The 22696-nt window shown below is 36.6% G+C and overlaps 1 protein-coding gene across 1 annotated transcript in view; it reads left to right on the forward strand.

Moving 5' to 3' along the window:
- Nucleotides 1-469: 469 nt before the first annotated feature.
- The window catches only part of LOC145503274 (vascular endothelial growth factor receptor 3-like), a 33269-nt gene continuing 11042 nt past the window's right edge, over nucleotides 470-22696 (forward strand). Inside the window, exons 1-10 of the mRNA XM_081482770.1 lie at nucleotides 470-4968; nucleotides 7104-7274; nucleotides 8226-8477; nucleotides 9449-9700; nucleotides 10847-11119; nucleotides 13684-13962; nucleotides 18601-18708; nucleotides 19656-19668; nucleotides 21641-21831; nucleotides 22239-22355. Of these exons, the coding sequence (XP_081338896.1) occupies nucleotides 4947-4968; nucleotides 7104-7274; nucleotides 8226-8477; nucleotides 9449-9700; nucleotides 10847-11119; nucleotides 13684-13962; nucleotides 18601-18708; nucleotides 19656-19668; nucleotides 21641-21831; nucleotides 22239-22355 (1678 nt within the window). The 5' untranslated portion in view covers nucleotides 470-4946. The remainder of the gene's footprint in view (nucleotides 4969-7103; nucleotides 7275-8225; nucleotides 8478-9448; nucleotides 9701-10846; nucleotides 11120-13683; nucleotides 13963-18600; nucleotides 18709-19655; nucleotides 19669-21640; nucleotides 21832-22238; nucleotides 22356-22696) is intronic.

The raw sequence follows: 22696 nt of genomic DNA on the forward strand, positions 1-22696 counted from the left end.
AATAAAATATTGAGATTTTCTTTTTTTCCATATTATTATCAATGCTGGGGAACAAATCAGCTCGTAAGTATCATTCTTTCTACTTTTGAATGCATTGTGTCAATTTCTTTTCAACCAATCTACTTAATGTAAAGTTAGTTGGTAGTCTTGTGTTTCTTTTTTAAATAATATTTTTGAAGGAAGGAAACGTTCTCTCTTTTAATCTGAAATTATGCAATGAAATATTAATTCCTGGTAGCAATAAAATATTGAGATTTTCTTTTTTTTCCCATTTTATTGTTAATGTTGGAGAACAAATCAGCGTGTTAAGTATCATTCTTTCTACACTGTAATGCACTGTGTCAATTTCTTTTCACCCAATCTACTTAATGTAAAGTTAGTGGTGTTGTGTTGCTTTTTTAAATAATTCGTTTTCTAAGGAAGAAAACATTATCTCTTTTAAATCTGAAATTATGCAATAAAATATTAATCCTGTTAGCAATAAAATATTGAGATTTTCTTTTTTTCCATTTTATTATCAATGCTGGGGAACAAATCAGGTCATAAGTATCATTCTTTCTACTTTTGAATGCATTGTGTTAATTTCTCACTAATTACTTAGTGGTGTTGTTTTTCTGTATTTTTTTAAGGAAGAAAACGTTATTTGTATTAAATCCGAAATTAGGCAATGAAATATTAATTCCTGTTAGCAATAAAATATTGAGATTTTCTTTTTTTTCCACGTTATTATCAATGTTTGGGGAGAAATCAGGTTTTAAGTATTATTCTTTCTACTTTTTACTGCATTGTGACAATTTCTTTTCAACCAATGTACTTAATGTAGAGTTAGTTAGTGGACTTGTGTTTCTTTTTTGAAGTAATTTTTTTTAAGAAAGACCACATTATGTCTTTTAAGAGCACCTTCGCCTAAATATTAACCAGACTTGGAAATAGCGAAAAAATAGAATTTCTTCAAACTCACCTAGAATGAAGCCCTGCGGGTAGTAGTTACAAAAATATTGTTTTAAGTTCGATAAATCAACAATTATTTTTTTGCGCAATGTTTTCATTTTGATGCTCCAAATCGGCCAAAATCGATCGAAAATGAGTGGCATATTTAGAGACAAAAGTAAAAATGTTCATTACAAACTGATTACACGTCGTATTTGTACTTTCTTTCTTGTCTATGTAGAGCTAAATAGAGTGTGATTTGATGAGAACTTAAATATTTGACGAATTTTGAAAGTTAACGACTCAAGACAGCTTTACAAGAGGTCTACATTTAGCCTATTTTCAAATGCTAAAAAAGTGTTCTGGTTCACAGCTTTGCCCAAAATGACTAGCTTGGTCTGAAAGAGCATTGTTTCTTTTTTAAATTAGTGAAGTAAAACTTTTGGGTAAATAAAATCGCAAGCGCTGAGATAGCGAAGTAAATGCAACACTTCTTCTTGAAAATGTGACCTTTCACCCAAGCGTAACAAAACCAATTACTGGAAGAAAACCCGGAAGAAAAGCAAACGCTTCATTATTTTGAAACAATTTCTAGTGATATCCCTCCAAAGCCATGATTGCAAGAAACTATTTCCAGTTATGAAATCTTTGAGGGTCAAAGAAGGAGCTAAAGGGCGCATTTTGACACAATATTTTTGTTTGCTGAGAATTGAAATCAATGACCATTAACGAATTCCAATGAAATTTGCAAACTTGGAGTATGTTAGCCGATACTTACCATTTCATTATCAATGCTGGGGAACAAATCAGTTCATAAGTATCATTCTTTCTACTTTTTAATGCATCATGTCAATTTCTTTTCAACCAATCTACTTAATGTAAAGTTAGTTAGTGGTGTTGTGTTTCTTTTTTAGATAATTTGTTTTTTTAAGGAAGAAAACGTTATCTCTTTTAAATCTTAAATTATGCAATAAAATATTAATTCCTGTTAGCAATAAAATATTGAGAGTTTCTTTTTTCCATTTCATTATTAATGTTGGGGAACACCATTTTATTTGTTCATTACTTGTTTCTAATCAGGTGGTCTTTTATTCTTTCTTTTTTTAAAATCTGTTTACTTTTTTGCGATGTACAAATCCAACCAAGTTTATAATTACCGCCCACATTATCATCTTACACATTAGTACCTTTACAGTCAGCTTTCATCTTAGGACTTTTACAAGTTTTAGTTTCCAAACTTACTTCTTAACCGCATTAATCCATGAAGGAGCAAAGAGACTCCAGTTTCTTTTCTGGCATCAAAATTACAAGACAGCATTTCAAGTTAAGTAAAGAGCTTGAAAACAAATGATATGCTTTCGTAAGTGGAAAAACAAACTGATGAGTTTAAAATCAAAAACAGTTAATTGTCTTTCTAAACTCTTCTTCTGAAGCTATCACTCATTTAATTCAAACGGAATTCAGTGCTTCTAAGGGAAAACAAAATATTACACCTGAATGCTGGCCAGAATTTTGTGGCAACTCGGTATGTGCAAAAATTATACCTGAGTGAGTAAACCAATGCAGTCACATACTTAAGGAGCATTGGTGGCCCATTGGGATGTGTGTTTGGCAGGCTGAACACCTCAGCCTCATTATATAGGCTCGCTCTGTGTTTAATAACGGTTTCACTGTACTTATAATGTAAAGTTACAGCACCTGTTGGTCTTGTGTTTTTTTGTTTTTTATTGCGAATTTCTCCCAAGGACAAAGTTTTATCTTTCAGTTAAAAATTATTTTGAATCTTAAATAATACAATAAAATTTTATTCCTGTTAGCAATTTAGTATTACTTCCTGTTAATGTTCAATTTCTTTTGAACTAATTTAATTAATGTAAAGTTACATAGTGGTCTTGTGTTTCTTTTTCTTTGATGAATTTCTGCAAAGGACGAGAGTAGTATCTTGCAATTAAAAGGTAGTTTGAATCTAAAATAACACACAGTAAAATATTAATTCCTATTAACAATAAAAATAATGTTAATTGCCATTAATAATAGATTTTCATCTTTTTCTGTTACTGACCATCTTGGTGAATAAATCAGTGTGCTAATGTAAATATTGATTTTCTACTTTTAATCTCATCACATCAATTTCTCTTGAACTAATGTACTCAATGTAAAGTTAGTGAGTGGTCTTGTGTTTCTTTTTGAAATATTATTTCCAATTAAATGTTTTGAATCTAAAATAACACAATATAATATCTTTTTTCTGTTAATATTAACCTGTTAATAATCTATTTTCGTCTTTTCCATTTTATTTTATCATTATGGGTTTCTAATCAGGTGGTATCATTTTCTTTACTTTTCAAATCATGACAACTTCTTTTGAACCAATGTACTTACAGTCAAACTCAGAAAACCGTGAACACCTAAAACATGTCTGGAATGTTTATTGTGTTATAACCAGTCATGAGCGAGATCTTCAACTGCAGAAACCACAGAAAACAGAAGAGTTTGAACCAAATGACTTAATAGTGTTACGCTACCTAGATATAGTAGTCTTGTGTATCTTTTCATTTACTAACTTTCAAAACAAAGGGAAAATTATTTCCTTTTAATTGAAAACTTTTTTTTAAATCTAGGCTGCAGAACAGGCGGATAAGCAGGGCAGAGAGCGAAATCCGATACACGAGCGAGAAGCGTGAGACGAAAAAAATCCACCTGTAGTCACACTATTGTTTATGCTCCACCGCCCCCTTGACATGATTGGCAGGAAAGAATGAGAGAGAACAAACCAATTCAATCTATTGGTGCAAAAAAATGTCTCAAGTAACCAATTTACAAATGTATATATGATGCAAAACAGTCAACAGACATGAACATCTAAATTTAGCTAAATTTAAATCATGTGGTGCCAGAACGAACAACAGAGGCATAAACTTACACATTGAACTCAGGAGACAAAAAGTTCGAACAGATTCAGAATGGAAGAAATGTAACTCTGACGACACAGAACAGATCTCTAAGATTCTCTAAGTAAACACTGCAGCAGTCTCTGCTGACGCCGGGCAAAGCTAAATATGATCTGTGGTAACAAGCCACATAACTTAACATAGTTTTAACCTAACAACCAGGCCGGGCATCACAATATAGAATGCAAGTAATCAACATGATCACCGACTTTGTTCCTCCAGAGCAAATAATTAAAAAGAGATACAACATAGCACATATCTGTAATAGAAAAGAAGCAAGACAAACCACACTTTATACTTCCGCACATGGCAAATTACAGAGGTGTCAAACTCTACAAAGGAATAGATAACAGTAGAAACCATACAGAGCTGTGACCTCTAACGGTCTGACAGCTCTAAGCTACTTTTAACATAGTCCTCCTGGTAAAAAAAAAGTACCCTTCAGAAACAAATGAGGAGCAAACTAAAAGGTTGAGAGGCTGGAATTTATACGAGAATGCAAATGTAGAAATGTCATGAGCTTTAGAAGTCCGTGCAGGCCTGTCACCCCAATTTAACACATTTTGTTTTTTTGTCGCGTCTGACGTCACATGACTTGAAGTAACCAAGCAGTAAAAACCGTTCACCAGGTGAACGGTTGGAAGAGCACAACTAATGGTGTGACTACAGGCTTATATTTTTTTGTCTCGAGCTTTATGCTCGGGGGCATGCTCTGTGCTCATAGGCACCCTCCGCGCTCGTGTATCGCGTGTTGCTCTCTGCCCCGTTAATTTGCCTCTTCTGCAGGCTATTTTGAATCTGAGATAACACAATAACTAATTAATTTTTATGTACAATAACTTATTAATTCCTGTTATTTATTGATTTTCATCTTTTCTTTTCTGTTGCACCTGGTGGTCCTGTGTTTCTTTATCTGTAATGAATTCCATCCAAGGAGCAAGAGATTATCTTTCAATTAAAAGTCATTTTAAATCTGAAATAACACAAATATTGATTCCTATTAACTATAAAATCAATATTGATTCCTGTTAACAATTGATTTTCATCTTTTTCATTTTATGATTGATGTCGGGGAACAAATCAGCTGGTAAGTATAATTATTTTTCCTGTTCAATTTATCACATCATGCTTAAGCTTAGGTTATCTACTTACTCTAAAATAAATGTAAACTAAGCAAGTGATCTTGTTTTTCTTTTTCTTTAATGAAATGTTTTATTATATGGCTTTGTCTCACAAGGACTGGGAACTACCGAATTAACGTATTTGATTGGCTGAAATCGATATTGACCGCGGTCTAGATTTTCCCATCTAAACGGGTATCTAGGCCAGTTTCATTTTGCATTGAAAAAGTAGCAAACTAAAATACAAACATGTTCACCGTTTTCTTTTATTTTCTTCTCATTCATGTATGAACTTGCCAAAAAGCCTCATGACAAGAAAAAAAAAGAAAAAGGAAAGAGGACAAGCAAATTTCGGCAGATTTAAGTTAAGCTCATTTCCGTTTGCAAGCAAAATGTCAGCAAATCAGGTACATTAAACGAATTAAAGTTTTCATCTCTGCCATATAATAAACATCTTACTTACCGAGCTAAGTCGGACTGTATGGGAGAACCTTGACCTCGGTCGTGTGTACAGACCTCACTGCGTTCGATCTGTACTCACTATCTCGGTCGCGATTCACCCATACAGACCTCCTGCTCGGTTAATACGTGCTGATTATAAGAAAGAAAATCATATCTTTTGATTAAAAACTATTTTGAATCTCAAATAACTCAATAATGTAGTAATTATTAACAATAACCTAGATGCTCTAAAAGCATTTTTTGCTGGCTTCATACTGCAATATGCAAATAAAATTCCAAAAAATAAGTAAAGTACAAACTATATTTAGTGAGCCGAGGAAGCCACATCCCCTATATCCTGGTCAAATTGGAATTTTGGAGATGTCGATTTTTGTGGAGGGAGGAAAACTCTCTATTCAGTGAATCACATGAATTTCTTTTGAACTAAATTACTCAGTAACTACAACTAATGACACGGGTTGTTGGAATGTTGTTAAGATGATTGTAATTGCAGTAATTATATTTTAATTTGAACTAAGTTAACCCTAACCCATGAGGTTTTATATTCCCCCTCTACCCCATATCTGTGTTAAAAATATGCTGCGACTTGGCCTTTTGTCAAGCCACAATGTTGAAAAGGAGGTGAAATTTTTCAACCTCCCCTTTATTTTTGTGTTTGTCACAGGTTTAACAGTTAATATTATTTGTATAGTTATGATAGAAGTACAGCTTTTAGCTCACGCTATCTTGTAAGGTAGATGTTTTCTAACCACCAATACTAAAAGCAGAGAATATCAATGTAAAAATATTAGAAATAACCAGAAACTACATATGTTTCTAGTTAGAATTTGTTGTATTTGACTTAGTTATCTGCAATTTGAAGTGTGATGTGAAAACAGACAATGCAGCTGTCATAAATACATTTAAGGTCTTTTATAATGTGTGAAGATCTTAAGGCATACTGTGTGTAGTGTGGAGTTGGAGTTGCAAATTGCGAGTTGGAAATAAGGTTTGCAGGTTGCAGTATGCAGGTTTTGGGTTATGGGTTGTGACTTGTTGAATCTTGGAATTTCAACCTCCAAGTTCCTGGTTGGGACGTGCAAATAAAGCTCAGTACGTAGATCACTTTCTATATAAAGGGTGTCACCTAGAGTCTCTGTCTGAGAAAGCCAGGCAGAATTGAAAGGTGTAGGAAGAAGAAACAAACCCATCTCCATCCTATTTATGTTAGAGATAAGCCCATCAGTAACCACGGTGAATTTGTTCCGCAAGCAGGCTTTCAATTAACATTGCTGATTTGAAAGGTGTTAAAAGACCATTTTGCTAGGTTGTGATGAGGATTTTATTAAAATTTAACTAGATTTGCCATGTTTGAAGATTCTGAAAATAGTTTCATGCATGCCTCCTGCCACATGCACATTTTCCACCCATGAATTGAGAGGTCAATTAAATCAACTTTTAATGGTTTCCTTTCCATTTGTTGTTGAGATCACTTTGTGTGCATTATACAGTACATGTACTAAAACAATTGTTCTATTCAATCTTGGTGAATAGCAGCAGAATATTTACCTCGATATCAATGAATAATTGTTGAATATATCTAGCTTCTTTAAGATTCCCCCATGTCTTTTTTAATCTGTGTAAAATGTTAATTTTCTAGTTAATGGTGGTTGGTCATCCTGGGGAGACTGGAGCACGTGTACTTTGACATGTGGTGGCGGATCTCAAACTCGACAGCGGTTATGTACCAATCCTCCCCCACGTAACGGTGGCATTGATTGCCAAGGAATGCCTTCTGAGTCCCAGTCATGCAACGCAAACAGTTGTCCAAGTAAGAAGGCCTCCATGCCTCAATCATAAATCAGTTGATCTTGCAGTGAATTCCTTTGGGATCAATGATGGAAGGTCACTTGAATTATGGTGCATCAAAGGAGCCCTTGAATCCACCCTGAACTACAATGTAGGATTCACTAGCATGTGTTCCTTCAAAGCACAATGTCAGCACTCAACTGAGATACACTCTAATTGATAAAAATAAAATAATCCCGGATTATTTTATTATTCGGTTTTTCTATAAGATCAAGAGCCACTTAGTATTCACAGCAATTTCTCACCAAAAATGCTTTGCCGAATATAGAATATATAATGGTAGCATTATTTCAGGATTTGCAAAGATAATTTTATCCTTAGTATTATATTCCATCACACAACCCTTGGTCCTTATGCAAGTAAACTTTTACACAGCATTGAAATTCACCGGTTTACACCGCCTTTCCTAGTTTTCGTAGTATGATGGTGTCTAAAACTGGGCTTCGGGTCTTAGGTCTTAGTTTTCAAGGGTCTTAGTTTTCGTAACACCCTTCTCGGGCCTTGCCTCTAATGACTGAGGCAAGGATGAGAGGGATACCTTTTCTGGGCTGGGATTTGGTGAGCTCAATGGTATGGAAGGGTAAGAAGAACTCCCATGAACAAGTATTTTAAAACCCTTTCAAAAGTATTTCATGGGGTTACTCAATCCATGATTATAGAAAAAGAATGTAGTGTGCATAATATTAATGTAGGTAGGTGTGAAAAGAGCACCATTTTGAATTACAGAGGTATATGAGAGGGGTCCTTTTTCTGACATGAATGGCAATTGAATTGAATTGGCATATAAAAAGGGTACAGTTAAGGCCTTGGGGGAAGGCTCCCCATATTAAACCTTGTTCAGCATGGGGAGGGTTTATAAAAATTATGAAACTTTATCTTTTAATGCTGTTTAATTGTTTGTTCTTTTCTATAGCTCGCCCAAAGGTTTTGTTAGAAGCAGGAAGGCGCCCGCTAGAAGGAGATAGTGTCAACCTGACTTGTAACATTACTGAAGGTTTTCCTGAACCACAAATATCCTGGTTTAAAGATGGAAACCCTCTGTCTAAGGAGGTTAACACAACTTTGATCTTAACAAATGTAACAATCAGGGACGAGGGAAGTTACACCTGCAAAGCACAAAATGCTGGTGGTAGTTTCACTAGTAGCATAAATATCACGGTTAAAAGTAAGTTAATAAAAATTGTCATGAATATACCAACAATTGAAAGCAATAGAATTTATTTTGCTAACTTTCTTCAATAAGATATTGCTTATTGATGACAGTATAAAGTTGGGCTTCCTATTAAAGGATGAGTTGTGATATAGTCTTGAAATTATTGTCATTATCAATACGGTAAATATAGAAACCCTGTAAATCAGCCATCTCTGTTGTTTGACTCCAGAAAATTTAATCCAAGTATACCTATGTTGTGCACAAGTCACTGGACATTCTGAGGGGTTAGGAGTTTCAAAAGCCAAAAGGAGAAGTGGTGGGGGAAGGGGAGGGTGGTCCAAACCAAAATGTCTTCCATGGGAGGAATATGAATATTTCCTGGGCAAAAACACATTGAGTTGTTGTGGTCAACAAAGGCAGAGTTCTTAAATTGTTTTTACCTCTGTTTTAAGCAGCCGACAATAATTTAATACTTGTAGTTTGGCCTTGGTTTTAAAAAGATGGGAACAGGCAAGGGTCTGAAGAATCTAAGGCGAAGATAATGAAAACTGTCACATCTTTATTGTTGTCTTGATGTGATTCCTGTGTGACTAAAATTGATGATCATTTTATTTTTCTCGTAAGTTACGCTAGAAACTGCCAATTTTTGAGATTTGTTTTAAGCAACCTTTACATTTCCCAAAGGTGGCTACTTTGGACAGGTTTGAATGTAGTACAGAAATATTCTATTTAGCCGTGCACTAGCTGATACCTCCACTGAGTGCACATTTGTTTTAACTGGAAAGTACATGTACAATTGCGTGCATGCAACTTTTATATCCAAGGGTTTTACTAAGTGAAAAACATCCACCTCATTGTAATCTATGTCTTCTGGCTATGCTCTTTTGAATTTAACTCAGTGTACATGTACTTATTTAGTCCTTAATGATTGGAAATTACATGAAAACAGCAAATTCACTCCTTTACTTTTTTTGCTTTTCAAGCTCCACCTACACTGAATCCGGAACTCAGGAATCGTTCTGTTGAATTGAACTCCACACTGAACTTGACATGCATTGTGAGAGGTGATCGGCCGCTACTGATTAACTGGACAAGGAATGGTGTGGATCTTGGTAACAGAAACAATAACACATACACTGTTGATCACATGACTTTTAACCACACAGGCTTGTATGGATGTATGGCCGAAAACTGGGCGGGAAAGACACATGCTTTATTTTGGATTGACGTAACAGGTAAGGTATCAAATTATTAAAACCATGGTTCCAATCAATAACCGAACCGGTTTAATGACACTTTTGGTTCAGTTGTTCAAAATTGGTGCACTTCTCAATCAAGTAATGGCATCAATAGTTTTTCACATTTTTGCCTTCTGTTGGATATTTAACATTTTAAACTTGTAACTATTGTGTTATACAGAGCAAGACTAACTTTAATTTCCTATAAAAATATTAAAAGCAACTATCCTCACAACTTTGAATAAAGGAACCTTTTCTCCCTACTTTCAGGGAATTGCTATTTTAAGGAATTAGCGAAAAGGACATCTTTTTTATCAGTTAACAATTTATTGTGACTTGTGAAAATGTGCTGGATTGATTTTGTTTCGAGTCCTTTTTGTTTTCAAGGAAATTCTGAAGAAACTGTTCCCTTTTTCACTCTTTATACTCTTAGGGTTAAGTTTAAGGGGAAGCTGTTTTTTAGCAGTTGGCACAAGATAGTGCTCTGCATGAGCTGTTGGAACAAGTTATGGAAATCAGATGTCTACTCTCTGAGGGTCAATATTATTTTTATGGGGGCTATGCGTACCCTCTGAACTTTATAGTGCATGGATGCACTGTTTTTGTTAAAACTCATAAGATTTAGGTTACATGTAAGTAGTAAATAACTGTTATTAGTATTGCTTTCAGTCTTGAAATAAATTATTATATTGAACGTGGAAAATACACAGTACAAAATGCTGAACCTAGGGTCGAGGCTATAAGCAAATATTTTGGGCTTACCCCTATCGTTCAGTATTCTTATTGAGCTTGGAGGGGTCCTAAAGCGCATGCACTGATTTAAAACTAACTTGAAAGATGTTGAAGTTATCGTGGTCAAGCCTGGAGACTTTCCGTGAAAAGTAAGGTGTGCTAATGATTTGTTCATGATCCTTGACGCTTCTTTGACAATCTTGTTTTGAAAGGAAGTTTTGTTCGAAGTTGAGTTTCAATTTTTGTTTTGTGAGATTTTAGATTGTTTAAAGTTGTTCAAGCTAAAATTCTGCGTTCTCACAAAAAAGCACATTCAGGCCAAATAAAGGGTTAATGACTGCGTGATTTATTTTATTGTTTGATTGCCCTAGCTGAGACCATCAGTTTAAAAGAGAATCTGTTGGTAAAAAGTCTCTCCTCAGATTTATGTTTCTCCAAGAAACAAGTCTGTTACTGAGGGCTACCCAGCAAACTTCAGCTGCAAAGCCACAGGCGTTCCCAAGCCAACATTGTCCTGGACATTTAATGATGGGGAGCTCCCATCAGGTGTCAATCAAAACAGTCTTGGTGAAGGATCATTTCTGGAGTTGCCTGACACTACAAAGCAAATGGAAGGCAGCTACAAGTGCACAGCAGAAAATAAAGCTAACTCAACGACTTCCTCTGCTTATCTTCATGTTTTTGGTAAGGATAGAACAATACATAGTATACTGTAATAAAGATCATCACAGTTATGAATGCAACTCAAGCTGTTTCTGAGAGCTGCAAACATAAACCCTAAAGAAAGTCAGGCTTAAAAGGGATTTGAAACCTTGACCTCTTAAGAGTCGGTTTAGTACTCTCACCATAAAGACAACTGTATTTGTGAACTTGTGCCACATTTGATATGATCTCCAGCTTCCTAGTATCTTGAATTCCAATAATTCTCTCTTGAATATCTTGTTTAAGGTGGCCGAACACAGTTTTCGCGCATGCTTTTGCTGATGCAATTCAGTGCGCGCACAAGGATTGCAAAAAATAAACATGCCGTGAATAGAGCGATCATTTTATTTACTGAATGCCCACGCTATCTGTACTATTTTTCCCTATAATTGAACTCAGTGTATTGATGGCTTTAGTCTTTTATTACAAAGATATGTTAGAAAAGGTAACGATGCAAAGAACCCAGCAATTCTCAGCTTTTTCTTTCTTATCGAAAGAACCCAGTTAAATGCAGCGCATGCATAGTAAGTCAAAAAATTGTGATTGAATGAAAAATTGCACTCTCGGGAATACGCCTATTTCTCGAGAACCACTCTTTAGAATTTCATGAAATTTGGTAGGAAAATACTTTAGGAAATAAGTAACTGGAGTATTGAAAATAATTGAACTTTAACAAAGGAAATTCTAGATATTTCAGGGAACCTTCAACAAGGGATAATTAAACATCTCTCTGTTAAATTATTACCAAAGTGGTGTTAACTTGTGAGAATCGCTACAAGCTTGTTGCATGCAAATTATAAAGAAAATCTAATGACTAGATTTTCTACAAGTCAACAAAACCGATTTTAAAGACCTGTTTATATTTATTCATGTTGCCATGGCAATGGTACACACCTCAGCTTAACTGTCAAAAAACCAAAGTTTGTGTTGTTAACTTGCTTGCTGCCATTTCTGGCGATCAAGGGATCAAGGGTTTTCGAGTAAAAGGTGAATGAAACACAGGTATCAAAAACTGTGTTCAGCCACCTTAACTCATATCTTGAGACGGCTCAACTGTATAAACATGTCAACATTTTTACCCATCTCCAGAGGCAAATATTTGTAATGGATGTATATCCATAAACTGCTAATGGCCACAAATTGTGCTGATTGGCGAATCTGAATCACCTCACATGCTTAAATTCTTTTTATGGCGAGTTTGGTACTTGCATTGCCATGTTGAGAAAAAGGTGAATTGTATCTCTTTTCTCAGTAAATTTACATGTAGGGGAGATGAAGCTCAAACTTGGTGAAGATAAATAGAGAATGAAAATATTAAGCACTCCTGATAATAAATACCCCAAAACACCATGTGAACAAAATTGATATAAGCCCATGACTTATCGGAATTTGACTGTTTTCTGTTAAACTTTACTGTTTGCTTGGTGGTGTTTGTCTTTAAAGAAAAACCCAGTGCTGAAGTAAGCCCAAGGCCTTATCCAAAACTTTCAGTAGGAGATGAGCTCAGATTAACTTGTCAAGTCAATGAAGCTACTGTGAAGATCATATGGAAGAAAGACGATGCAGTAATCCCGAGAGCACAGATTGATACACAGTCAGATGGCAAATTGAGCAAACTCTTTATTGAGGGAGTTGTTGAGGGTGATAGTGGTGAAAATTGCACTCTCGGGAATACGCCTATTTCTCGAGAACCACTCTTTAGAATTTCATGAAATTTGGTAGGAAAATACTTTAGGAAATAAGTAACTGGAGTATTGAAAATAATTGAACTTTAACAAAGGAAATTCTAGATATTTCAGGGAACCTTCAACAAGGGATAATTAAACATCTCTCTGTTAAATTATTACCAAAGTGGTGTTAACTTGTGAGAATCGCTACAAGCTTGTTGCATGCAAATTATAAAGAAAATCTAATGACTAGATTTTCTACAAGTCAACAAAACCGATTTTAAAGACCTGTTTATATTTATTCATGTTGCCATGGCAATGGTACACACCTCAGCTTAACTGTCAAAAAACCAAAGTTTGTGTTGTTAACTTGCTTGCTGCCATTTCTGGCGATCAAGGGATCAAGGGTTTTCGAGTAAAAGGTGAATGAAACACAGGTATCAAAAACTGTGTTCAGCCACCTTAACTCATATCTTGAGACGGGCTCAACTGTATAAACATGTCAACATTTTTACCCATCTCCAGAGGCAAATATTTGTAATGGATGTATATCCATAAACTGCTAATGGCCACAAATTGTGCTGATTGGCGAATCTGAATCACCTCACATGCTTAAATTCTTTTTATGGCGAGTTTGGTACTTGCATTGCCATGTTGAGAAAAAGGTGAATTGTATCTCTTTTCTCAGTAAATTTACATGTAGGGGAGATGAAGCTCAAACTTGGTGAAGATAAATAGAGAATGAAAATATTAAGCACTCCTGATAATAAATACCCCAAAACACCATGTGAACAAAATTGATATAAGCCCATGACTTATCGGAATTTGACTGTTTTCTGTTAAACTTTACTGTTTGCTTGGTGGTGTTTGTCTTTAAAGAAAAACCCAGTGCTGAAGTAAGCCCAAGGCCTTATCCAAAACTTTCAGTAGGAGATGAGCTCAGATTAACTTGTCAAGTCAATGAAGCTACTGTGAAGATCATATGGAAGAAAGACGATGCAGTAATCCCGAGAGCACAGATTGATACACAGTCAGATGGCAAATTGAGCAAACTCTTTATTGAGGGAGTTGTTGAGGGTGATAGTGGTGAATATTCTTGTGAAGCACATAACAGACCAGGTATTGTGGTCCGCTCTTCTGTGAAGATCAATGTCAAGGGTAAGATGACTTTTCCATTTGTTTGGTAGAGAATAATTATCACTTTTATAATATTCAAATTGTTTTTGCATTTTGATTGGTTCTTACTTATGATCTTTTTTGTTTCTTTGTAACATAAAACAAATAGATTCTGCTGTTCATTTGCTCAGCAATTAATCACAGAAGAGGAAAAAATGTAGTAAAAACATCAGTGATTCACTCACCTGTTGGTGAAAGTGAAGAACAGTTGCCAAGAGATATTGTTGGGCGGTTGTCAGCCAACTGTTTGCCGACAGACGGCCAACAATTCTCATTATGTTTCAGGCCAAAGTGTGGGCCAACTGTCGGCAACCTATCGGTAACCTGTCGGTGGGTCATAAACTGAAATGATCCTAAAGATTTACTTATCTATGGCTTCTAAAACTACATAGAAAGGGGAAAAGTCAATTTAAAAAGATACCTTGCTCAGCACTTCCGATAGCTACTACGGCTTTTGCCCCGTGGACATGTTTCTGAGGGCCAGTGGGTGTTTGGAATGGTAAAGCAAGATACTGGGAGAAGTCTAGTTTTTTGCATTCCAGATCGCCAACGAGAGACCTTGGTAACCAGACTAGTGTACAATGAAGGTGAGAATGGGATAACCAAAGCCAAACTGCCAGGTTACCTTGACGAGTTCAACGGGAGTAAACTCAATCAAGAGGCATTTGGTGATGATGTTCAACTGGAAAAGTTTTGACTCTGTTTTTGGTCAGTTTTTGGTCTATTTAACACTGTCGGTAATGTGTCGGTAACCTGTTAGCCGACAATTGACCAACAGGTTACCGACAGCCAAAAATGGGAGCCATTGTTCCTTACTACGTGGCTATTACCTTGTGTGCCACTTTTTTTGGTCTTACCACATTTTGATGTCATCTGTGATCAATTAACTGATTCATAACAACATGAAATCTATTTGTTAAACAGACACAGGCATTTTAGTGGAAAATACAGTACTCGTGAAATTCATATGAAAATACATCTGGAAGCCAAGTGACATATTTTTCATGTGCTCACTAGTGAGGATATTGATGACGTCATTTCCCACTTTTTCAGGGTTGTTTGCCCAAGCAGTCAGTTTGTCTATATAACAAGAAGAAATTTACTTAGTGGCTTGAAGATATGCATTTTATTTTCTCCTGTTGAGAGCAATATTTTACGCACTTACTGTACTGTGTTTGTTTGTAAAATGTTTTTAATACTTAAAATAAATTTCATATATTCATGCCACCGTGTAATATCCTCTATTTATTACTGATCTTGTCCCTACAAATGGTAAAAAATGTTACAGGTAGTCTTTCATTGTCACTGTTGTGGCTTAACTGCTATGACCAGCTGCTGCTAAATTCGGCAGGGTGATGCTGGCAGTACTACTCTACAATACTACAAATCTACAAGTCTACAATAATATTGTATAAACTCATAACTGCATATTTGTAAGCTACAGGCTATCTATTAAAGGCACAACACTTCAAAGTAACTTAGCAGTATATGTGACAGATGGACTAAATTTAACTGCTCACAATTTGGGAATATGTGGGGGCTGCAATGGTGCCTCATGGTGACCAACTTAGACATCCCGGTCCTCCAGGTTGGGTGTTGGGCATAGCGCTGACAAACCTACCCCATAAAAAGCTAATTGTTACAGAAACCTACACCAGAGACCATTAAGTTGTGGCAGCAGAAACAACACAATCCAAGCAACTGGACCAATGACAAGTGTTGAATTGGCCAAACCCAGTTGAAAGCCAACATCTTAAGAACAGAGCTTTGTTTTCAAAAGAGAAGATCAGAGTTGGCTGCTGAAATGTATGCACCATGTATCAGACTAACAAGCTGCCTCAAGTCGTAATGGAGATGGACAGGTACAGAATAGACATCATTGGGATAAGTTGAAGGAAGATGGACAGGACCAGGGATGATAAAAGAAAGAAAGATCTGGGCACAAGATGATATGCTCGGTATGAAAGGACAACCAACATGCAGAAGGGGTGGCGATCATCATGTCAGACAAAGCAGCAAAGGCATTGACAGAGTGGTAGTCATTTAAGGAAAGACTTGTCATGCCTATATTTAACTCCAGGTACACCAAACTCACTATCATGACATGCTCGCACCCAAAAAAGATGCTGAGAAAGAGAAGAAAGACGTTTTCTATGATGAGCTACAGCAAGTCAATCAAGAGGTACAGTCACATGATGTGCTTTTCGTAATTGAGGATTTCAACACTCATGTTGGGAATGACAGTAAACGCCATGATAAGATTATGGGGAAGAATGGGTGTGGTAACATCAACAGCAACAGATGCAGATGTGTGTGAGAAGAATATAATTTGGCCATTTGAGGAAGTCTATTGCAGCACAAAGAGATTGGCAAGATGGCTTGGTCATCACCAGATGGCAAGACGCACACCCAGATAGATCACATTATCATTAGCAGCAAATGGAAGAACTCGCTTTCAGACAAGGAGATACAAAGAGGAGTAGATGTCTGGAGTGACCACCAGTTGCTGATGGCAACACTGACCATCAACCTGCACAAAACTAAGTTCCAGAGACCAAGACAACCTCTAAGCTTGAACTCAGAAACTGCTTCCAAGCCCTCAAGGAAGAAGTGGTGGAACCTGACCTCTGCACTTTTCACTATTGGACAGTGAGAGAAGCAGGAGAGAAGTTCCTTTGATTCAGAAGGAAGAAAGAAGACTGGATTCAGGAAGGAAAATGGGACAAGATGTCAGAAAGAAAGGGGATGAAGGAGAAGATAGATTCTACAAGGTCAGAGACAGTGAAAGATTGCTACAGAAAGAAATACCAAGACCTGGACTAGGAGGTGAAGAAGATGGCCAAGAGGGACAAGAAGGACTACATTGAAAATCTGGCTGAGAAAGCAGAAGTGGTTACAGCATGGCAAGAACTGAATATGCTTCATACCATCGTGAAGATACTCAGAGTTGGATATAACAGTGGAAACATGCCTGTGAAGGATGAAACAGCAGAGTTTTGTCTCGAGTAGAAGACAATCTAAAGAGATGGCATGAGCATTTCCATGGTATCTAACCCTAACCCTAACCTCAATCGTCCTAAACCTAAAAACAAAGCCCCAACATCCGAAGACATGGACATAAACACTGAGCTGCGGTCAATCCAGGAAATCAAGGCCATCAGAGAGATGAAGAATGACAAAGCACCTGGATCATGGAGTAGTCGACATCACCACTGAACTACTAAACACAGTAGAATTTCTAATGCCCACCATCCTGCTGAAGATTTTCCACGAAAACTGATTTCCAAGAATATGCCTGAAGACTCTAAGACCGCCTTGATGGTGAAGCTGGTGAAAAAGGGAGACCTATCTAATTGTAACAACTGGAGGGGTATAACACTCTTGAGTCCTACAAGCAAAGAAGAATGAAGAAGAACATGCAAAGGAAATTCTTGCAGTGACCACATCTTAATGCTCAGGCAGATCTTGGAACAGTTATGAAAATGGACAGCACATAACAAAGAAACAAAGAAAGAGTGTTAATCACATCTATGCCAACTTCATAGACTTTGAAAAAGCGTTTGACAGTATTCACAGAGAAATGCTATAGCACATCCTACGACACAAGTTGGCACAGACTTCGCTCATCGAAACAGGTGTCAATCAAGGATGCATATTCTTCTTATTCCTATGAAGCAAAAGATGACAGGGGCGTTTGACGGACTTTCTCAAACATGCTCAGTGACCTTCATTATGCAGATGACATTTTCCTCTTAGCCTACCGCCACAGCGACATGGGGGCCATGGCCGTGGAGCTATCATCTACAGCTGCTATGCTTGAGCTCGGGTGGGTTGGTTGGTGTGTGCGTGCGATGGTGCCTGGGACATCCAGAGGCCTCCACATTTGCTCACATTTAGGGTGTTCCTGGGTTAGTACTAATCAGCTTTTGAACAACCAAGGTGAGACTTAGAGTGACACTGTGATTGTCTTAACCAAGAACTCAATGCAATGACCCTGGTCAGGGCTTGAACCTGGACTGCTTGGGCCCAAGTCCAGTGTGCCAACATTAGGCCACTGCTCCTCACACCTGACCTCCACGGAGGTCTGTTGGCATCCCTAATTAACACCTTAGGAACAAATTCATCCACACATGATAGAAACAAGTCATACCAGCAAGCAGTACTGGCGTCAATGTCGTTGTCAACAAATACAGTGTCCCAAGGGAGGTACCGCAGCGCTGACTTTAAGCCAGACAGGTCAGCTTTCTTTAGGTTGTAAACGGACCGACGCGATTTCTTTAAGCAGGTAACCTTGGTAAACAAGGAAAAGTTAAACACAAAATGATCAGAGCTGAGGTCCTCGTGAACGCTAACATCGATTATTTCAAAGTTTTTTATGAGTTTAGACTAATTTTTATCTAGCTGTACAATCATACAATGATACACTAAGGCGGCTTATATTAAGGAATCTTGTATTCTGTTTTAAGCTGTCCTCAATATCATTGGATTGACTTGTTTAATGTAATGTAATTTGAAATTTGTATCAAAGATTAAAGGTTAAAGATTAAAGATAAACAACACTAAATTAGAAAACTACCAAACGGAAGTTTTGTATAGTCATGCTAAATGTTCCCTACTCAGGTTCTATATCCAGGCTGGCTCTGGAGTGGTATCATATTGCGGGACCTGTGCTTGGTTGCATTGTCATATTTGCTGTTGGCTGGTACATCTGCAAACGTCGAAGGGCAGGTGAAAAGATTTTGCTCAAACTTTGAGCGATAGGTGCAAAAAGTATTTACTAAAAATCCACTCACAGTACGGTAACTTTTTGAATACTATTTAAAACATCTCACTGTAATTCATTTCTGTAAGTGACTCCACAATTAAATCCCCAAGCATTCTCTAGAAAGTTAATGTCAAACCTCGTAAGAAGGCTTAACACATGAGTTATTGTGTTTTCAACTAATGCAAAACGTCAGTTCAATTTTCTCTTGCAGGGTCAGCTTAAGAGCTTAAGTCTCAATAAGTTCTTCTTACCTTTAATCAAAGTATTACCATGCTATGAGGATTTTTTGGTAACTTTATTTTTGCCATTATTGCTCGAATTTTCTGGGGAAATCATCTTAAAAGTGTTTATCTTAGTCCTCCGTTTTGCTGTGCTAGTCTTGCTAAAAGATTTTGTTTTAAAGAAGAAATAATCCACTTTGACTCTCTTCTCTACCAATAAGTCACAGATTCATAAGAAATTTAGTTTCAGTGCCGTGTAAAACACTTCAGTTGAACTGCTCAGCCCAAGACATAAATTGTTGTCACCTACACTGTAATTTAGCTACACCAAGTAGTGAATGCCAGATTTTAGAACATGTATTTGATAATAGACCATAAAATTATTCGTATTCTCTGTATTGGACTGGAATTATAGCTTGCAACTGAGGCTAATGCGAGGAATCTTTTTAAATCCAAATGACATCAATCTCTTTTTAATGATATTCCCCTGCATTGCAAGCTAGTTCCAGTCCACTACTGAGAATACGAATATGGTCTATTGCTATTTAAGAAGTCCAACATATCAATTTTTATAGAATTTTTAACATACCTCAGGTCTGGCACATATTACACCTGACATTATTTTTTTGTTTGTGTCTTTTGTACATGTGTAACTTTTGTTATCTTTCGTTGGGAATGTACATTTACAGCTATGGCAAAACTGTAAGTCGAGAATTTTTGTTATAATTTTTTTTAACTGTAGGTGGTTACATAACATTTTACATCACTGGTTTTAAACATCCACCGATAACCCCGAGAAAGCTTGGTAAATACATATAGGAGATTTATTAAATGACAGAAAATGTTCAGAAAAAGTGCCACTATCATTGACTGGAAAAACGTTGCAAACTTCAAGTGTGCAATTCTGATTGGGTACCAACCAGGCATATACTCTCGCCTCACCTGTTGAACGAAACAGAAGGGAGAGTTGAAAGGAAAAGAAAAGAAATGTTTTAGGTGAAAGCAAGTTTTTTAAAAATAATAAGCCACAAACCTACCAGAGAAGCTTAAAGGGTTATCATGGGGGAGCATTTGCGACAATGTCCAGTCCAGTACCAGGGACATTGGACTGGTAATAATAGAACAATCTGATTGATTAAATTTAGTTATTGCCCCTCTGAAGTAGCCTAGTCATGTAGTAATAGATCGTTTTCACTGTCATGCAATGAAAAAATAAATCGAAACCATCCAATGGACAAAGCTATGAAATTATGATGTTATAGAAGATAACTAAATAAGACACTTCTCCAAGTTTTAGGCCTGTGCGTTTCCCCAAACTTCAGATATTCGTCAAAATGTTTTGCAGATATTTACAGAGCCCAGTATGAAAACGCCATGTTGGTGTACTTCCGTGGTACACCAATATGGCGGCTGAAAAATAGTGTAAACATCTGGAACTTACTTTGGCTATCTAGGCGACTGATTATCAGTACTGATCAAACAAGCATTTACATAAGCACTTTTCCTAATGCTCTAACTTCTAAAAAGGCTCAAAAACATGGGATAAGTATATATTTTTCGACAAACTCGATCATAACCTTGTGTCACGCACCTCCATAACCCTGAAATTCAAAATGCTCTGGTTTCCAAATGAAGCACGCTATTGAGCTGTAAAATTGTAAACAGATATAAATATACCATCTCTTATGCCTGATGAGGATAAAAACTTTGTTGGCTCTTTAGTTTTGGATTTTAGAAAGTGATGACGTCACTTGAAAACCATCTATACAAGGTATATTAGTGCCCTGAAGCTTTCAAAGGGGTGTTATCATAAGAAATGCATGGGCAAGTTTTGATCTGAGGTTGAAATCAGTCAAAAACTTATCAAAATTATCTCTCCCTCCTGCTGACAATTTACATTGTAGTTTCTTTTTGGTGTTCAAATGGGCACATTTTATGTATGAGTGAAGGTACTTATTCATAAACCTAGAGGACTGTATTGGTCAAAAATGGAGCAAGATCCTCGTGAATTGTCTTTGAGCATGAGCATTCACGTATGGGCATGTTTTGAAGTACAGGATTTCAACCCTGCAGGCATACAATTTTGGGAAATGTGGCATGAACTTTCTCTGTCTGATCTCCCACTGAAGTCAAGGGGGGTGGGAGGGAAGGAATGAATTATGGACAATAATAACCTTTGTGACTGGGTTTCTTGAAGGAGGATCTGTCTGTAATTGAATAATTAATCTCTTTAAATTTTTTGGTGATGAATGTACACACGGTGTGTTGCTTTACTTTATTCTGTTATTGCCCAGTCATAGAGGTCAGTAAGTCCAGATATGCAATTTTGATTAAGACTTATTTTCAGATTCTTTGGCTGAGGGAAGACATACAGTAAGCAAGACCTCTGCATGAACTACACTTTTGAGGAATGCATGTCTTTAGAATACAAACTGATTAAAGAGGCTTTTGGATTATAAATATGATAACAACAGATAAGAGGTGCCCTTTAATTTTTGCAGAATGCTCCTCTTCAACAAAAAGATAGTTTTATAGATTTGTTAGGCTTGTCACATTGTGTTTCAATGTATCACAAAATCACTGACTTATATATAATTAGTTGCAATATTTTTTTTTTATTATTAGTTAGCCCTGCACTGTCATGGTTTTAATAGTGTTGACTTAAATTGTTTAGTCTGGATCAAGAGCAAGCAGTTGAGATGCAGTTGCTAAACGTTGAATTGGATGAATGGGAGATTGCAGTTGACCGTATAATACTTCAAGAGGTCATTGGCAGGGGGGCATTCGGAGCAGTCTGGAGAGCACTTTTGAGTGAATCAGATGGAAAACCTGGAAATCGGACAGTTGCTGCAAAATCCTTTACACGTAAGATCATGTACAGATGTACTGTGGGAGTAGCAAGACAAATCGAGATGTGTGCTATTGCTATACTAAATACTTGATTGTATTAAATTTATATCTACATTGGTGTAGATATAGTAAATTGAAGTAAAAATAATAGTTATACATTGTTTATGTTTGCTTTTTTGCAACTTGAAGAATATACACATACATACTGTACATTATTTGTTATGTACTAGGTCATTAAATAGGCAGCTAATACATGTAGTTGATGTCGACCTACCAAAGAAAGAGTAATTACACAATTTTGCGAAAGCTTACTTTCTCTATTCATTCTCATTCCATGTTAATGCTGTTCTCTCAGTAGTATAGTATATAGCTACTACGAATAGTTTATTTGTACCTTATTATGTTGTGGTGTTACACTGTAGCCACTTCTGGCGAAGATGGGAGGAAGTCTCTGATGAGAGAAATTGAGCTGGGAAAGCTTCTTGGAGGAAACCATCAGACAAACATTGTCCAGTTTATTGGCTGTGTTACCACCCAAGGTAAAACGTTGCAATTATTCTGCTTGGTAAATGAATTATGGGAATTATTTCTTGTTTGGCTGCCTTCTTGCATGTCTGAGAGCTCCTTTTGATACGTTATGCCTAGGATAAAATGTCTCCATAGGTCTAAGTAGAATGAAGGATGTGACCTGTGGAAATACAAATGAAATGAGGTTGTGATCATCGCAGTTGTTGTCACAATTTAAGCAACTGTAAGTTAAGCCCTACAAGGGGCTTTTGGGCTTCATCAGGATTGGGACCTGTAGCCTGCATTACTGCTGCAGTGCAGAGCTGTGAAGACCCATACATTGGAGCAGACCAGTTTATCTTATCCTGTGAAA

The sequence above is a fragment of the Orbicella franksi genome, chromosome 11 (assembly GCF_964199315.1).
Source record: "Orbicella franksi chromosome 11, jaOrbFran1.1, whole genome shotgun sequence".
Lineage (NCBI taxonomy): Eukaryota > Metazoa > Cnidaria > Anthozoa > Scleractinia > Merulinidae > Orbicella > Orbicella franksi.